Source organism: Patagioenas fasciata, chromosome 24, assembly GCF_037038585.1.
Source record: "Patagioenas fasciata isolate bPatFas1 chromosome 24, bPatFas1.hap1, whole genome shotgun sequence".
Lineage (NCBI taxonomy): Eukaryota > Metazoa > Chordata > Aves > Columbiformes > Columbidae > Patagioenas > Patagioenas fasciata.
Window position 1 is genome coordinate 3,708,401 of NC_092543.1, and position 14,627 is coordinate 3,723,027.

The 14,627-nt window shown below is 49.3% G+C and overlaps 2 protein-coding genes across 17 annotated transcripts in view; one reads left to right on the forward strand and one right to left on the reverse strand.

Moving 5' to 3' along the window:
• Positions 1-6,451, forward strand: part of GRAMD1B (GRAM domain containing 1B) — a 107,115-nt gene extending 100,664 nt beyond the window's left edge. For all 16 annotated transcript variants that reach the window (XM_071798811.1, XM_071798809.1, XM_071798804.1 and 13 more), the window contains one exon: positions 657-6,451. In XM_071798811.1, the coding sequence (XP_071654912.1) occupies positions 657-746 (90 nt within the window). In that variant the 3' untranslated portion in view covers positions 747-6,451. The remainder of the gene's footprint in view (positions 1-656) is intronic.
• Positions 6,452-6,460: 9 nt separating this feature from the next.
• SCN3B (sodium voltage-gated channel beta subunit 3) lies at positions 6,461-14,380 on the reverse strand. Its single transcript, XM_071798819.1, has 6 exons — positions 13,985-14,380; positions 12,256-12,419; positions 10,618-10,843; positions 9,650-9,788; positions 8,981-9,077; positions 6,461-8,766 (listed from the first exon to the last, which is right to left on the reverse strand). Exons 1-5 carry the CDS (start codon positions 14,037-14,039, stop codon positions 9,014-9,016), a joined length of 648 nt encoding a protein of 215 aa, XP_071654920.1. The 5' UTR covers positions 14,040-14,380; the 3' UTR covers positions 6,461-8,766; positions 8,981-9,013.
• Between the last annotated feature and the right edge of the window lie 247 nt (positions 14,381-14,627).

The following is a 14,627-nucleotide window of genomic DNA, read 5'->3' on the forward strand; positions in this document are numbered from 1 at the left end:
CACGGGCAGCGAGTTCTGTGACTGTGTCCTCCAGCCACCCGCTCGCAACCCTTACCTGGTTCCTCTGTAGTCGTCAGGTGTGTCCCCCGCGCTGTGTCCCTGTAGATCCATCTTCTGACGTAGGAGGGGGCAGCAGGTCCCCAGGGCTTTTTTCTGGATACTGCAGCTTCTCTGTCACCTCGTAGGGCTCCACGCACATCAAGGAGAATTCTGCAGGGCCAAAACCATTATATTAGCACACCTTATATCTAGTCTCTGGCATCCCAGTCTGGAAAACTGACATTTTACTTCAACCCTAGATTCATATGTAGCTCACGTGGATCCTTAACAGCACAAAGCAAGGGATTCCGATATCCACTGCTTAAAGAGCCGGTTGTATACCAGCTAATTAGAACAGAGTTCATAAATGAAAGCTGTGCTCCCCTACAGGGAGAGCTGCTCACCCCTCCTCTGTTATCTTGGACAACAGTCCCACATGGGCTCCTGTCTGCTCAGCCCCTGTTTGTGCATCCCAGCCCTGCCGTGGTGCTCCCAAAAAACAGATGGTTATGGTATTGATACTTCACATGGGAAGAGGAGGCAGTGATGGGGCAGGAGATCCCGAAGCGCTCTCACCTCTCGGTGGCATCACAGCGGAGAAATTTCTTGTCTTGCAGATGAAGGATTCACTAATAAATCTTCAGAATGGCATCGGGTCCCGGGACTTCGGGTCAGATCCAGAGGAGAAACGGAAACGTTTCCACTAACAGGCAGGAATGCAGGAGGCCAGAGGACGGTGTGCAATATGTGTAAATAGGATATATAAATATATATATACAGAATATATATATATACAGAATCTAAATATATATATTATATACAGATTTTAAGAGGAAAAAAAAAAGCCTACGTATTGAGAGGAAGGAGTGACCTCCAACACTGGCTGGAATGGAGCGTCCCAGTGGCAGCGTGGTGTGTGCGTGTGTGGGAGGGCTGTGCTCTCCCGGCGCTGAGGTGCGCTCAGGGGCTGTGTGTGCCCCCCTGGGCCCGTGCACCACTCTTCTGTAATATTCCTGGCTGTTTGTCTGTCTGTCTGTTTAGTTTTTGTTGTTTCAAAGGGAAGCATCACAGTGAGTGCCCACCCCCCCTGCGCATGAAGGTCCCCGATTGACTCTATTTATCTACACGTTAAAAGGGGACACTGTCAACTTGCTTACCTTGCTGGCTTCAGGGCTGAGAGGTTTTGGCGATCGCCGTCAATCCCTTACAGAACTGTTCTGCATCTGGAGAGGAGGCCTCCGGAAGGATTGCCGTAGGTCTGCAGAGAGCAGCTCTCCCTGGCACTCACCTCATGGACTCTTGGAGCAGAAATACCATTTGCTGCCGTGCCAGCCAGCCTGGGCACAGAGAGCACAGCACAGAACGTGAATGAGCTGAAATGCTTTCTCCAAACACTACTTCGCCACCTCCTGTTATTGATACTGCATTAATAGCCAAGGAGATGGTGGGGAGGGGAGTATCTGCCTGCAAGGTGCACGGGTGGAGGAGAGCCACGCTGCAGGAAGCGCCTTTCCATCCTTTGACAGTGTCCCCTTTACATTTTCTGTACTCCTCTGCTTCTGTGTGCTTGGGCCCCTGCCATTAAGCCATCCTTGTGCTGACGATCTGCATCGGTGCTGAAAAGGGCTACTACCTGCGCTACTTCCCCCTAGAGAGGGAGTACTCCAATTAAAAGAAAATCTAATTAGTATTGATTAGCAACTGCTCCCACTACTATGCTCAAAACATTTCCCTCCTGCCCCTGGTCTGCGAGACCATTTTGCTTGTACCACCGAGCCCTTACCTGTCTTAATCTGTGGGAAAACATTAGGGAGAAAGAAACAAATTCCTTCCCTGGGCTATTGACATGACTGCATCTATATAGCAACAAGGCCCCCAGAAACCCAAGAGAGGTTAAAGAAGGGCCATGGGGACCAAAAAAGAAAAGAAGAAAGGGTCTGTCAGTGGGTGCTAGGCTGGATCTGGAGGGGTGGCCACTGCGCGAGGCATCTGCCTGCTATCCCTTGTAGGTTTGATAGTGAAATAATTGCTCGGTAAGCAAGGCAAGTGGTAGAGCTGCGTTAAAAATAAAATGCGCATTTTTACTTGTTCTGGGGATAATTCCAGACTCCCATTAACAGCCAAGTGACAGAGAGGGGCAGGGAGGCTGCACTGTGCAGTGTACCACACGCCACTGTGACTGCCTGTGACGCAGGGTGCTCATTTCAAAGTTTAATAAATGCTTTTTCATCTCACCCAGCCAGGCAGATTAGGTGAAGTGAGGCCTTCAGTCTCCACCTTGTTCAGCGCCACCTTTTCCACCTTCTGAACGGCAGGAGGGAGCCAGCTGCACACCCCCTTGCGCACACGGTGCAGTTGCAGCTCGTCCGTTGTCTCTAACTCCATTAGGCGCTGAAAAAGCAGGGGACAGGAGGGTGAGTAACTGGTCCTAGCATCTCCGTACCAGAGACTCTCCTCTGCACAGCTGGGTGACAAAGCGCAGTCTAAGGAAAACCCTCCCAAGCTCCCACTTGTGCATTCCAATTAGGAAAAGGTGACATACATAGAAGTAACCAGCTGATTTGTCCCAACCTGCCTGCACATTTTTGTGACCAAGTGCTAAATGTCTCACATGTGAAGGAGCGTGGATGAAGGCAGGTTATCAAAAAGACATTTAAGAATGTGAAAGCAAGGTAAAATTGGGAAAAAACACACCTTGGCAACTACAGAGTGTGAGTATTTATGATTATTTATTTAATTTAATGCTGCTGACTACTGTACTGCTCCCTGGCTTGTTTGCAGGGAGGCTGCTGAAATAGCTACTGTACAATGACACTGAGGTGCTCGTGCCTGGGAAGGGCAATTCTGCGGCTCCTCTTGGGACAGGAGGGCCCCATATCTATATCTATACATATATATATATATCTATATAGATATACATCTATTCCCCCACTGGGACTTGTCCCACTGGCCAAGAGTCTTATTTCCCCATCAGCCACTTGCACAGTTACTAAGCACATCAAAATCTCCTGCTGCCCATCTTCCCCTTTTCTAGAATTTAAATCGAAGCACCAAGAAAGATGACAGAGAGGAATCCCTGTGCTTGCCACCTTGTCCGTGCCAGAAAACAAAAAGGCTACATCTGGAGAGGGAAACCTGGAACGTGGGGTCTCAGCCTCCTCGCTGGGAGGGTTTTGTACATAGACAAATGCAACCCATTGAAATGCAGAGAAACCCACCTGTTCAAGAGGGTCAAAAATAAATGGTAGTGTTCAGAGCTGGTTTCTTACCAATTTCGCATTCTCTTGCTAGTTAAGGAGAAATCCAATAGCTCAGCCGTGCATGCGTCTTTTCTCTGCAGCGTTCCTCCCGATCGCCGTCGCGTTAGATTCGAGATGCTCCCACTGACGCGGCTTCCTTGGGCTTGGCCCTAGGGACAGAATTGCACAAGCTTAGTTAAATTAATGTGAAGCAACGCAGAGGCAGCTAGAACAATCGCAAACAGGAATATTCGTTCTGCCCACACATTACTTTAAATTGGGTTTAACGTGTTTGACGTACATACTGACACACAGCTACGTTAAATCCCTCAATAAAGAGCCTAAGGGTGGTGGTCACCATACAGAACCTTGTACATGCAGTGCCCTTCAGACAGAGAAAGGTTTCTCCTTGAGGCCTGAGGTTTCTTTTTCTCAGATTCCTAGTTATTTACTTTCTTTGGATAGGATTCACAGTCTTTCATCGCATCTTAATTTATCACAGCATTAATAAAAGAGAAAAAGGCAAGGCCTTAAGGCAAAACCCCCCATGGCACTAACGATGAGGGCTGAAAGAAAACCTTGGTCTGTGCAAACTAATGCCAACAGCTGTAGCCTAATTCTTGCCAAGTAAGATGCTTCCTATTGGGAGAAGGGATGGCAGGCTCTGATTTACCAGTCTGTGTGTCTTACCTGTTCACAGGGGAGAACAACAGCCTCCTTAATCCCAGCTTGATACCAACTGGCTTCTGACAAATACGTTGTCTGCTAATGCTTACCCTAAAAGAGGGGCTTGGGCTGTGGCATCTGGGCTGAGCTCAAAGGGAGGCTGAGACCTGGATAACTGCTGTGCAATCATGCATTCATAAAGTACATACCAAGCGTATCTAGAGCAGCACCTGCGCGTAAAGTCTGCAAAGGACCAAAAAGACACAGGTTATTTCATTCCACTTAACAAAGGTACCTGCAATGGGAAGAACAGGAGCTTAGCTATGAATTAAGCAGACAGCTGTGCTTTCTGGGTGCTCAACAATGAAGCGATAATCCATGGCACGCTTCAGTCAGAAAACTCTGCTATTAATTGATATTAAGTGCTACTAACTTCTGCATAAATCCATTCTGTCTCCCTGAAGTCCTTTGGGAGAAGAGAAAAAATTCACCCCACTTTGATCTCTCCTAATGCATCTCAATCATGCAGCTGACATAGACCATCCCTCTTCCTTTCCTGGTAGCTTTGCCATCTCAGACATGTATTTCCATCATCTTTTGGTGATCCTATGGCCTCTAGCTAAAGGAGACAGACAGAGAGGGCAGCCTGCACCATTCACACCACCCAGCGCTAGGACACAGTGCTGGAGATCAACCCTAAAAAGTCCAGCACTGCTAACGCGGAATGAGCTGCACAATCGGGATTAGTGGAGCAGCAATTCAGTCCCGGCCAGTGAGGTCTTTCTGTGCTACTAGGAGGGAGAAAACATGTGGGACTCCTCTTCCCCTCGGGTTCATTTACACCACTTCCTAATGCAGCGGTGGGGCAGTATGCAGAAAAGCAGAGTCAGTACCAAACGCTTCAACGCAGCAGCACCCAGCTCAGGGGAGGCAATTCTGTCATGTTTGTCAAGGCGGCTACCACCGTCCCCCCTCTTGACAGACCCGCTTTCTGCACTACCTGCCAAACTGCAGAGAGATGTGTCTGCCGGGCTGTCTCCAGGTTTGCTGCCGCGGGGACGTTCCACGGCGCAGTCACGGCTTAGTCTTTTCAGACAGTCTCAGCACCAGTTCCAATACCCGGCAGGGGCTTGCTAAAAACACTACTCGAAACAGAGACACTCAAACCAAAGCACCCCAGGTAAGTGGCTCCCAGAACGTCTGTGTCAGTGTAGTTTCCGAGAGGCGGCTGTGCCGATCCCTGCCCGGCATGCTCTGATCTCTGTGCTTTGCAGTCTCCACAGCACCGGTCTCTCTGTGCCATAATACCTTTCTTTTTCTAGATGTGCACACTGGCCAAATAATCTAGTGTCTTGATTGACTGCCGATTATTCCCGATCTAGCCAGCCAGCATGGGCTTATCTCTGAGCACGGCTCCGCGCTGGGCCGTGTCCCCCTCTCCCACGTGTTCTGCAGTGCTTGCTGTGGCTTTTCCCTCCCGCTCACACCTTTGCTGCCAGACAATCATTCCCTTTGTCGTAGACGGACTGACCTGGTGCTGTCCCGCCTGCCTTTCCTTGCCGCAGTCTGTATGCTCTTTAAGTGAATGTGGTTTTATTTTTCAGTAGGGAAAAGGACTTCCTTCTGCTGAAGGAATTATATTTGCACATGGCTCAGGGAGGTTAACTCCTCTGGCCGTTTCTGTTACCTCACTCATTTAGGCCAATTCCATTGCTAATGTTAAATGGCCACCTTCCCCTACCCAAACTCCGAGAATAGTTAGGGAATAAAACCAACGTGCAGCTCAGGTTCCAGAGCCATTTGGCGGTGTCTCAGAATTGGCCCAAACTGCCCCGGCGGCACTGGGATTTGGGAGAGCGGCTGCTACCTGTGCCACACGTGCGGTGTTCCCGTTTTCGCAAGCCCACCACCCTTGCAATAGCCCTTAGCAGATTCGGAAGCACTAACCTGGCTCCTGGACGAGCTCAGCGGGGAGGGAGGAGCAGCAGATCCGTTCACGTCAGGACGTGGCTGTGGCACCTCGGGGACGTTTCCATCCTCACGCCGTTCATCTCCCGTCACGTGGCTCCAGGGCTGGATAAAGCTGCTAAAAACCTGGAGCGTCTTCTCCCCACCCGAGGCCCTGGAGCCTCCAACCCCAACTGCTGTGCGTAACTGCAGATTAACGCGGATCTCCTCACGTCGGCGAGAACGGGAGTGGGTTGTACAATCACCCGCAGGCGAGCGCCTCCCTTCCATGTCACCCCGAGCCCGGGCGGCTGGGACTGCTGGCCAAGGCGCAAACGTGAACTCTGAGACGATGGGGAGGGGGAGGAACTGTGCTTTTGTTTTAGGAGTTGTCTAACTGTCAGCAACTTTGCGCTGTGCGCAAAATGTGATTAAATGATAATGAGACTTACCTGCTAGAACCTAGGAATTGTAAAGGCTATGCAGCCGAAACTTAATGTAAAGTAGCTAGTACAATGGAAGTACGGTATAAATTAAAAAAAGAAAATCTATCAAACAGACAGCGCGACTCGTGAGTGCTTTGTTCTTTTTATTATCCTGCCTATTCTAAAGTCTCTTCTGTCCATTTCCAAATACAGAGTCTTTTCAGAGACCAACCAGAACCACCTCTTCCAGGACACAACCTGCCTTTAACACCGTCCTTGAAAAATACTTTTCCTCTGTGAGACTCTTGAGCAAAATCTCCAAACCATTTCTCCTGCCTGGACCCACACAGGGCAACAGTCACATCTGCAGGAACCGGGAAGGTGAAAGATAGGTCCAAAAAACAGCATCTCAAGGAGATGCGAGTCAGATAGCGGAAGGTGCGGGACTAGAGGATGGCCCTTCTCTACCACCCGAGGTAGCTCTCCAGAAGTTCTTAGTTTACTCCTTTTTCTGACTTAACATCACAACACCAGAGGGTTTTCAACACTTCACAGGGACTGAGGGGCAGAGTCAGAGTGGGAGAGACGTTAGGTGACTTTACCCGAAAATCACTGTGGGTGTCAATACCATGGTCAGTGACAGAAAATCTGGAGTTACAATCAGTCCCTCCACTGTTGCTGTGGGTTTAGATTTAGGATTATGCTCAAAATTGCACCAAGGCCGGGCAAGTTGGCCTCAGGAAAACAAAGACACCCAGCTGAATTAGAAGAGGAGCTGCTTTTCCCCCGTTCGGATATTAAGTTTTAAGGAGCCAGTGCCCAGATGACAAGTCTGCTTCATCTGGAAAATCCGCTCGAGTTGCCAAACTTGGCTCTGGACTCGAGAGCACTGTAGTGGTTCACTGCAGTGACACCCACTCTAAAAAAGGGATTTTGAACAACTGCCAGTTAGAAATCTGGCCTGGGCCTGACTTACAAATGGAGTAATATCTAGGATGTTAGCAACACATAAAAAGCAGCAGAACAAAGCAGAGGGAATTCCACCGGTGGGAAGCATGCCTTGATACACAAGCACTTGGTAACTATTTAGAAGCGGCCAGTGTAGCAAAATTTGTCAACTCTCGCAAGCAGTGCAGGCTCCATTGCAGTAAGGATGCAACCACGTCTGCTGTATGAAGAAAACCAAACCTTTCCCCATTTTGTCTTACGATACAGTTCCACCCCAGCCCATGTTTCTGCCCTTTTTTCTCCTTGCAATCCTAGTTGAGCTCAACCGATCTGTATTTGAGGCCAGAGAACCGTTTTTACTCTGCTTAATGCACTAAGATTGAAAAGGTAAGTTTGGGTAGGAAACACTGAATTTACAGCGTGATTCTTGTGCAGCAGTGGATCATTTACAACGAGTGCTAACTGTTCAAACCACTGACTAATTATCACAAGAAAGAATTACGATTAACTAGGCAAAAATGAGCTTTTTCTGTGTATTCCTCTAGGTGGTGCCACACTATAGCATGACAAGACAATCACAGGTGCCAGAAGTACAACCATTTTACACAGCTGTCCCTCCTGGGAGGGCCATGCACCCTGTTTATTTTGCCTGCCCTTCCTTTCGAGGTTTCCCCAGAAAGGGCTGAGCTTCATACCTTGTCCCACTGGCTCACCCGTTGTTGCAGAACGTGGCTCCACAGGTTATTCCTATCACTGTGTCTCTGTCTACGTGAGGAGTGAACCTGCTATGCAAGGCAAATGGAAGGAACTAAGAGTTTTGACACTTGCTAAAGGAAAGGGATGAGTCCAGGGGATTCTTATACTTACATCATACTGCTCAGGTTCTATATTCCGAGTTCCCTCCTTCAGAAATAAGTGCGAACATGGCACAGGGGCTCATCCTACCACACATTATCAATCATTCTAATGCATTACAGCCCTCATCGTATTCTGCCTGTGCACAGACAGTGCAAAGTCCAGAGCAACAAGTAATTAAATTCTTCCTGTTTTAACACTGATAAGGCTGCTTGGGCTGTAACGCATGGTGGTACCTCATCGTAAGATGACCTCATTCTCCGTCCTGCAGGTTGGAGAACCATGACATAAACACCCTTTACCTCTGCAATGGAGAAGTAGCGTACTTAGCAAATAAAGGTGGCAGTGACAGCAGCTAAGAAATGACACTTAACATTTACAAAGCCATTAACGTGGTAGTGGGACTGAAACCCGGGAAGGAGCCGTGCCGCCCACACCCCTGCGCCCTTTGCTCCACGTGCTTCAAAAGAAGAGTCCTTCAGCAAAAGGGCTGGCGGCTCAGAACGGAGTCATGAGGCCAAAGTCAATGCTGTACAGAGTCCAAGGCAAACAGAAGAGAATTTACATTTCCCATATTTCCTCCCGATGGCGCAGCGCTCCCCCTCAAACCCGGCTGGCGAGACACGGTCCTTCTGTCTTCAGAGCCCCTGCAAGTGAGAGAGTTCCTCTTGGACCACAAGCCATTTGACCTTACTGAAGTGAGAATCCATTAGCATGATAACTGACAGGACAGGAACAAGACTTTAAAATATCTAGATTTTGGTCTTCTGCACAAAGTCCTTCCTAGCAGGCATGGCCCACTGCAGGAAGGCTGAAAGGCTGGCAGATGAAAGCCGTGATCAAGGGTTTCCTCGCGCCTACCTTGGTGCCGTTCGTTGCGCTGACTCCTCTCTGCTATTCCTCCACAGGCACAGCACAGTTTTCCTTGTTTTCTGATGGAATTGCAAGATAGTCTGTCCTGTAGTTGGAGGGAAGGAGGAAAACATGACCTCAAGTGCTACAGTGAAGAAAACAGTTTGGGTCCATTCACCCTTACAGAGATGCTGAATGCCTGTAAGTATCTCTAAGGTGACAAATATCACCTGTAGAAGATGCTCGCAGCAGGAAACGCTTCTTGGCAGAGTCAGAAGCAGACACTGAGTCTTCCCTACTGTACAATCCTACGCGTACAGCCCTCTCATCATGTGCAAAGAGCGCCCTTATCCAAGCCAAGTATGTACAAAGATAGGAGCGGGCCAGTATAGAAATCGGAACATCTCTGCTGCGTCAGCTGCACTTCTAGAGACAGCCCTTCAGCTCTGCCCAGCTCCAACCGGGCCGCTCTGGAATCCCACGCACTGCAGCCACCCTCCCTACCTGGCAGGTGCACTGTCTCTTTTGTGCTCCTAAACGTCAGGATGTTTCCAGATATACCGAACATCGCTAGAAACGTGCAATAGCAAAGCTCAGCCTTCTTGCAGTCTGATCTGGACTGAAATATCTGAAGAACCCGTGGAGAACAACTTGCATCTGGAGAGATTTCACACTTACGCATTTTCCTGGGCAGCCTCCTCCGCCTTAGAGACTTTCCTGTAGCAATAGACCATTTCTATCAGCAGCCACAAGGTGAGGAAGACCAGCAGAATATACATCATAATTTCAGAGATGACCGAGGTGAAGTCTTCTCCAGCTGTTAAGAAAAATGAGATAATCTCTGATCATTTACAACACGCAGCTATTGGAGCAGAGCAGCTCCCCTGACTCTTTCCACCCTCCTATCATCCTTCCTAATCCACCTTGCCAGAGATGCCCAGTGCCTCTACACTGTAACGGGGAAAGAGATGAACAGGTGTGGCTGCCAACAGAAGATGCCAGGAGCGATCCCACTGCGTGTTTCCAGGGGGATCAAACATGCTCAGTCTTGCATGTGTCTTGTGTTCTCTGCCGCCCACGCATTCACACAGATTGCTCACCGTTAGCCTAACTCATCCTCACTCTGTTTCCTTTGTGCGTCCTACTCGCTGGTTTTACTCGACTGTATTGTGCCACCAGTGATTTGACAGAGACCAAAACACAGAGATGTTTGAGGAGGAGAAGGGAAGACGGCAGAAAAAGATGAGGGCTAAAAGCTCTTGTCCCTCTCCAAAGAGAACAGCACAATTCCCTCTGATTTCAGCACTGAGCTGAGCAAAAGCAAGAGGAGCAGAAAGACTCAGGAGCACCGCAAAGGGAAGGATGGATTGGGAGAGGGTGGAAGCACGAGACTGATACCAAAATGGAGAATGAGAGGGAGGGGGTGGAAGCAGAAGCTGTGGCAACCCTGGCAAAGGCTGTGCTGCAGCATCCAGAGTCGCCAGGGGAGAAGCGAGGGTTTTGAGCAGAGAAACTGGAAACCTCTGCTTCTTGTGCCTGCCCAGCTGCTCCCAGCTGTTGCCACAGCCTGCCAAGCTCATCACACCCTCCAACATTCACACAACCACTCTGCGCCTGAGCACAACACGCTTTCAGCCAGTTCGTACCCTCCTCCACCACCGTGAGGTGGATCTTCCTGGAGCTTGTGAAGAGCGGTCGGTGGATCTCGAACTCAAACTCCCGGGTGATGTTACAGGTGTAGATACCCGAATCGTTCAAGGTCACGTTTAACACAGTAATGGATACATCCTGCATGTCTTTACTCCCATTCCACTGTATCCGACCGCTGAAGCGGCTTTGAAATTCATGGTTTGTTTTCCTGTACTCGTAGATCTGTGAGGAAATGTGAAGGGGCATTCTCATTAATCACCAACACGTATCTCAGACAACACCATCCCCTGGTTACACTCACGTCTGTTCTGGGCTATGGCTTCCTTAGTAACAGCAGCTACTCATATTCTATCATCCTTTACCTCAAAACCTCAGACTACTATATGAAAGACAGAAAATGGAATTATCTCCATCACAGACATCAAAAAACTAAAGCACAGAAAAACACAGACACATGTGGATGACAACATGAAAGATCAGCAATGGAACTGAAAGCCAGGATCCCGCTGTCTGCCTGCCTGTCGGTCACTGCACGAAAATCATCTTAACAAGGAACCACAGAATAAATAGAGCGAAGACAAACAGTCGTTTTCAGTATTGGGATATTCAGCTGGAAGGGAAGTGTTGCAGGATAAATATGTCATTGTGAAAATGGTACGTCAGAACAGAGCTTGGGTGGCTTTCACGGACCTGATCTCCTGCAGACTGCTGGCTGACCACAGTCCCCAGCATTAAATCGCCACCCCAGCTCAGTTCCGTTAACATTCTTTGGCTGCCATGGCAAACGTATCACCCATGTCACTGAACGTGAATTCCCAGCTCGCTTCTTATCCCGGTCCCTTCAGTTTTCAGACAGCAGGAGAATATTTGTCATCTTGCCTGCTCAATTGCAATGAAATGCAACCACTGATCTAATGCTTCACACCCATGTAAAATAGCTAAAAAGAAGCATGTGCACTCAGCTTATTCCCCTTTCTACCATTCTTTCCTGAAGTCCAGTTGTCCCATATCTGTATGATTCTTGTTTTCATTCAGTCTGAAAATGAATTTTACCTTTTGCCAACAGGGATCCAAACCAACTCACAGTCAGGATACCACCGCTGCTTTCCCTGAGGCTAAAAGAAGTAAATCCTGTCCTGCAGATTTATCAGAGCCAAATTTAACCTCCAAAAAACAGCTCTGGGATTTAGAAATGTCAAAAGAAGGGAGACTTAGTCAAGGGTACCAGGTTTTCCTTCTTGATTTCCTTCCATTCTAGACTTCCTGTATTCAAGGAATGGAATTGGGAACTGACATTCCTGTACGTACAACCCTGAATGTTTGAGCTCGACAGTACATTCTAGCTTTTCCTGCCACCAGTTCATGTGTGGAAATCAGCTAAGCAAGGAAAAGACACTTTAACAACTGCTCAGAATTGGTGTTGTCGAATCTCTGGGTGAAAATGCTACAAAATCATGCAGATCTGCAACTTAGAGCTGAACTCTCCTTCCCTTACACAGTCTTTTTTGGGATCCTGCTGTGTGACAACCTTACACTCTCATAGGTACCTTCTGGTTTCTCCCACATGGGTTCACTGGACCATGTCTCACAGTAAGACCTATGAAAACAAGGGCTCAGCTACCAAACATACATACAGGTTCATCTTTTCCGCCGTCTGGCCTGTAGAACCATTCCACCATCGTGCTGGCTGTCACCTCTTCCCTCTTCATGCAGGAGATGCAGAGTAGCTTCATGGAGTTGCCTTGGACGGCCTCTGTCTCGGACGGAACTTCAACACATACCGCACAACAAACACCAGCTGGGGAGAAGGAGCAGCAGAGAAGACAGAGAAGTGTAAGACGAAATCAGAGAGACATCACTTACCCACATCTCAGCATTTATGATCACACCATCCCCAATGGAAAATCATTTGATTCATTACTAGCACCCTCTGACAACAGATAAGCCTCAAACGTTACATTTTACCAAGCTTCCTTCTCTGAGACATAAATAATTAATAATAATTAACAGAGGGTGATCACTTCATGCAGATTCACCTCTACAGCATCTGCTTTGCCACAACTTTAATTTTTCCCCGTCTAATTAATGCCACTTCAGAGGCATTGTTGCTCCTCTCCCGTGCATGCTGAGCATGCTCCTCTTCCAGCAGCAATTCCAGTCGGGTGGAGAGGAAGCCCGAACTGAGGCGTGCAGGGACAGCTCGCGCTTTGTGCTGAGTTCAAAGGCCTGGATGTTTTAACGTGGCAACGTGTTCAATCCCGACGGGGAGGATTCACCACCCTTCCTGTTTCTAGGTTTCATAAGCAGTACTGGGAAGCAAGGGACTTGGACTCGAGTAAATTATCAGCAGGAGGAGTTATTGATTTTACATGAATTCCCGTTCAAAACGCTTCTGCCCCGATCTGTGCCAACACTGGCAACTATGAAATTTTGCTCTCCCAAACCAGACAAACATCATTTGCTGTGAAGCGACATACTTGATAAAAAAAAGAATGCTTCAGCACGATATCTCAGACTAAATCCCTGCTGACACTTGTCCCCTGGGCTAAACAATACCGCGTTCTGTCTGTCCAAACCGGTCTCCAAAGCCTAGAGTTCAGCTCACTGAAGATGCTGACTTTGCTGGCTGCTTCCTCCTCCCCAGCATCTGAAATACCATTAACCCGTTCTCTCAAGCACTGTATTATCCTGGGACCTATCCTGGAAATAGTCAGATTCCAACCCTCCCGTACTACCAGCTCCATGGGTAACATCAGCTTTCTGGGAGAAATAAGGAAGAAGCTACTGTATCATGCTTTATTCTGGTTAAATTAGATATGTACATGCAGATTTGCACCCACACACAGAGCTGTAGGTATACGTGCAGATTGAAGGGAGCTGTATTGGCAAAACTAACCAACCTTTTCTTAGTTGCAGAACAAAACCTGTAATAATCGCACTAAAATTATTTACTTCACTTTATATAGACTCCATGTAAAACTGGCACTACCATGCACTGCTGAACGGTTTGCACATCCTCCCTGAGGCAACTAAACGTTAAATTACATTGCAAATTTCAAAACAATAGTAAACAGGAAACAGTAAAGAACTTGTGGGCATATTTTAAAGCACATGCTTTGTGCCTTAAGTCTACTTAGCCGTAATGTATTTTCTCTGCCCATATTAACTCCATTACATTCATACTAACTCTGCATGCATATCATTTCCTTCTCCTCCTGTGAACAAAAAAGCCACTTCAGAGGCTGGTCTTCATGCCAGTGTTAAGGGAAAGCGGTGCTTTAGAGAAGCACCTCTCCTACAAGAGGCAAGCACCAGATTTGGTTGAGAACCTGACCGGTGACAACATGGAATGGAAGCACCTACCCCAGACCACCAACACGACTGAAGACACGCAAACCAGCCTTGGCAGCGCAGCCATTGTTCTGAGCCAGGAGCAAATCCCAACCTAGAAAGCGGCTTTTTCGGAAGACGCTGCTGCTCCCCTCCTCGCTGTGTGGACCTGGCGCAACAGGATGCCTCGGGCTGTTCCGCGCTCGCTGCGTCGGATCTGCCGGCGAGAAGGAGCCGAGGGTGGGCGGCAGCCGGGGCTGGGTGGGAGCGGAGGGTGCCCGGGATCCACAAGGGCTGGGCTGGGCTCCGGGGAGGGCGGCAGCACCACGGACAGGGCCCGGACAGCGCCCGTTTTGCTCCGCGCTCCCCCGGGCGCGGCCGCCGGCTCCGCCGGGCACCGACCGGGCGGCTCCGGGCGCGGAGCAGCAGGTGGCTCAGCCCGGGGCTGGGGGGCGGCAGCCGGCGGCCCTTTGTTCTCCGGCCCGGCCGGGGGGAGCGCGCATCGCTGCGCGGGGGCGCAGCTTCCCGGGTGCGCGGAGCCCGGCCCAGCCCGGGCGGGGGGCCCGGCCCACGGCGGGCATGCGCGGCCGCCTCCCTGCGCCCTCCCCCGGGCTCCTCCCGGCAGCCGTGAAGGGGTCGGGGCTCGGCTGTCCCGGCTCCTTCGGGTCAGCCCTCG

Excerpts from the sequence above, each read along its gene's own strand:
- SCN3B (XM_071798819.1), bottom strand. The coding sequence starts at position 14,039 with ATGGCTGCGCTGCCAAGGCTGGTTTGCGTGTCTTCAGTCGTGTTGGTG. Across the intron at positions 12,420-13,984 it reads AGTCGTGTTGGTGGTCTGGG|CTGGTGTTTGTTGTGCGGTA; the intron begins GTAGGTGCTTCC and ends CCTTCTCCCCAG. Across the intron at positions 9,789-10,617 it reads CCTCACGGTGGTGGAGGAGG|CTGGAGAAGACTTCACCTCG; the intron begins GTACGAACTGGC and ends TTTTCTTAACAG.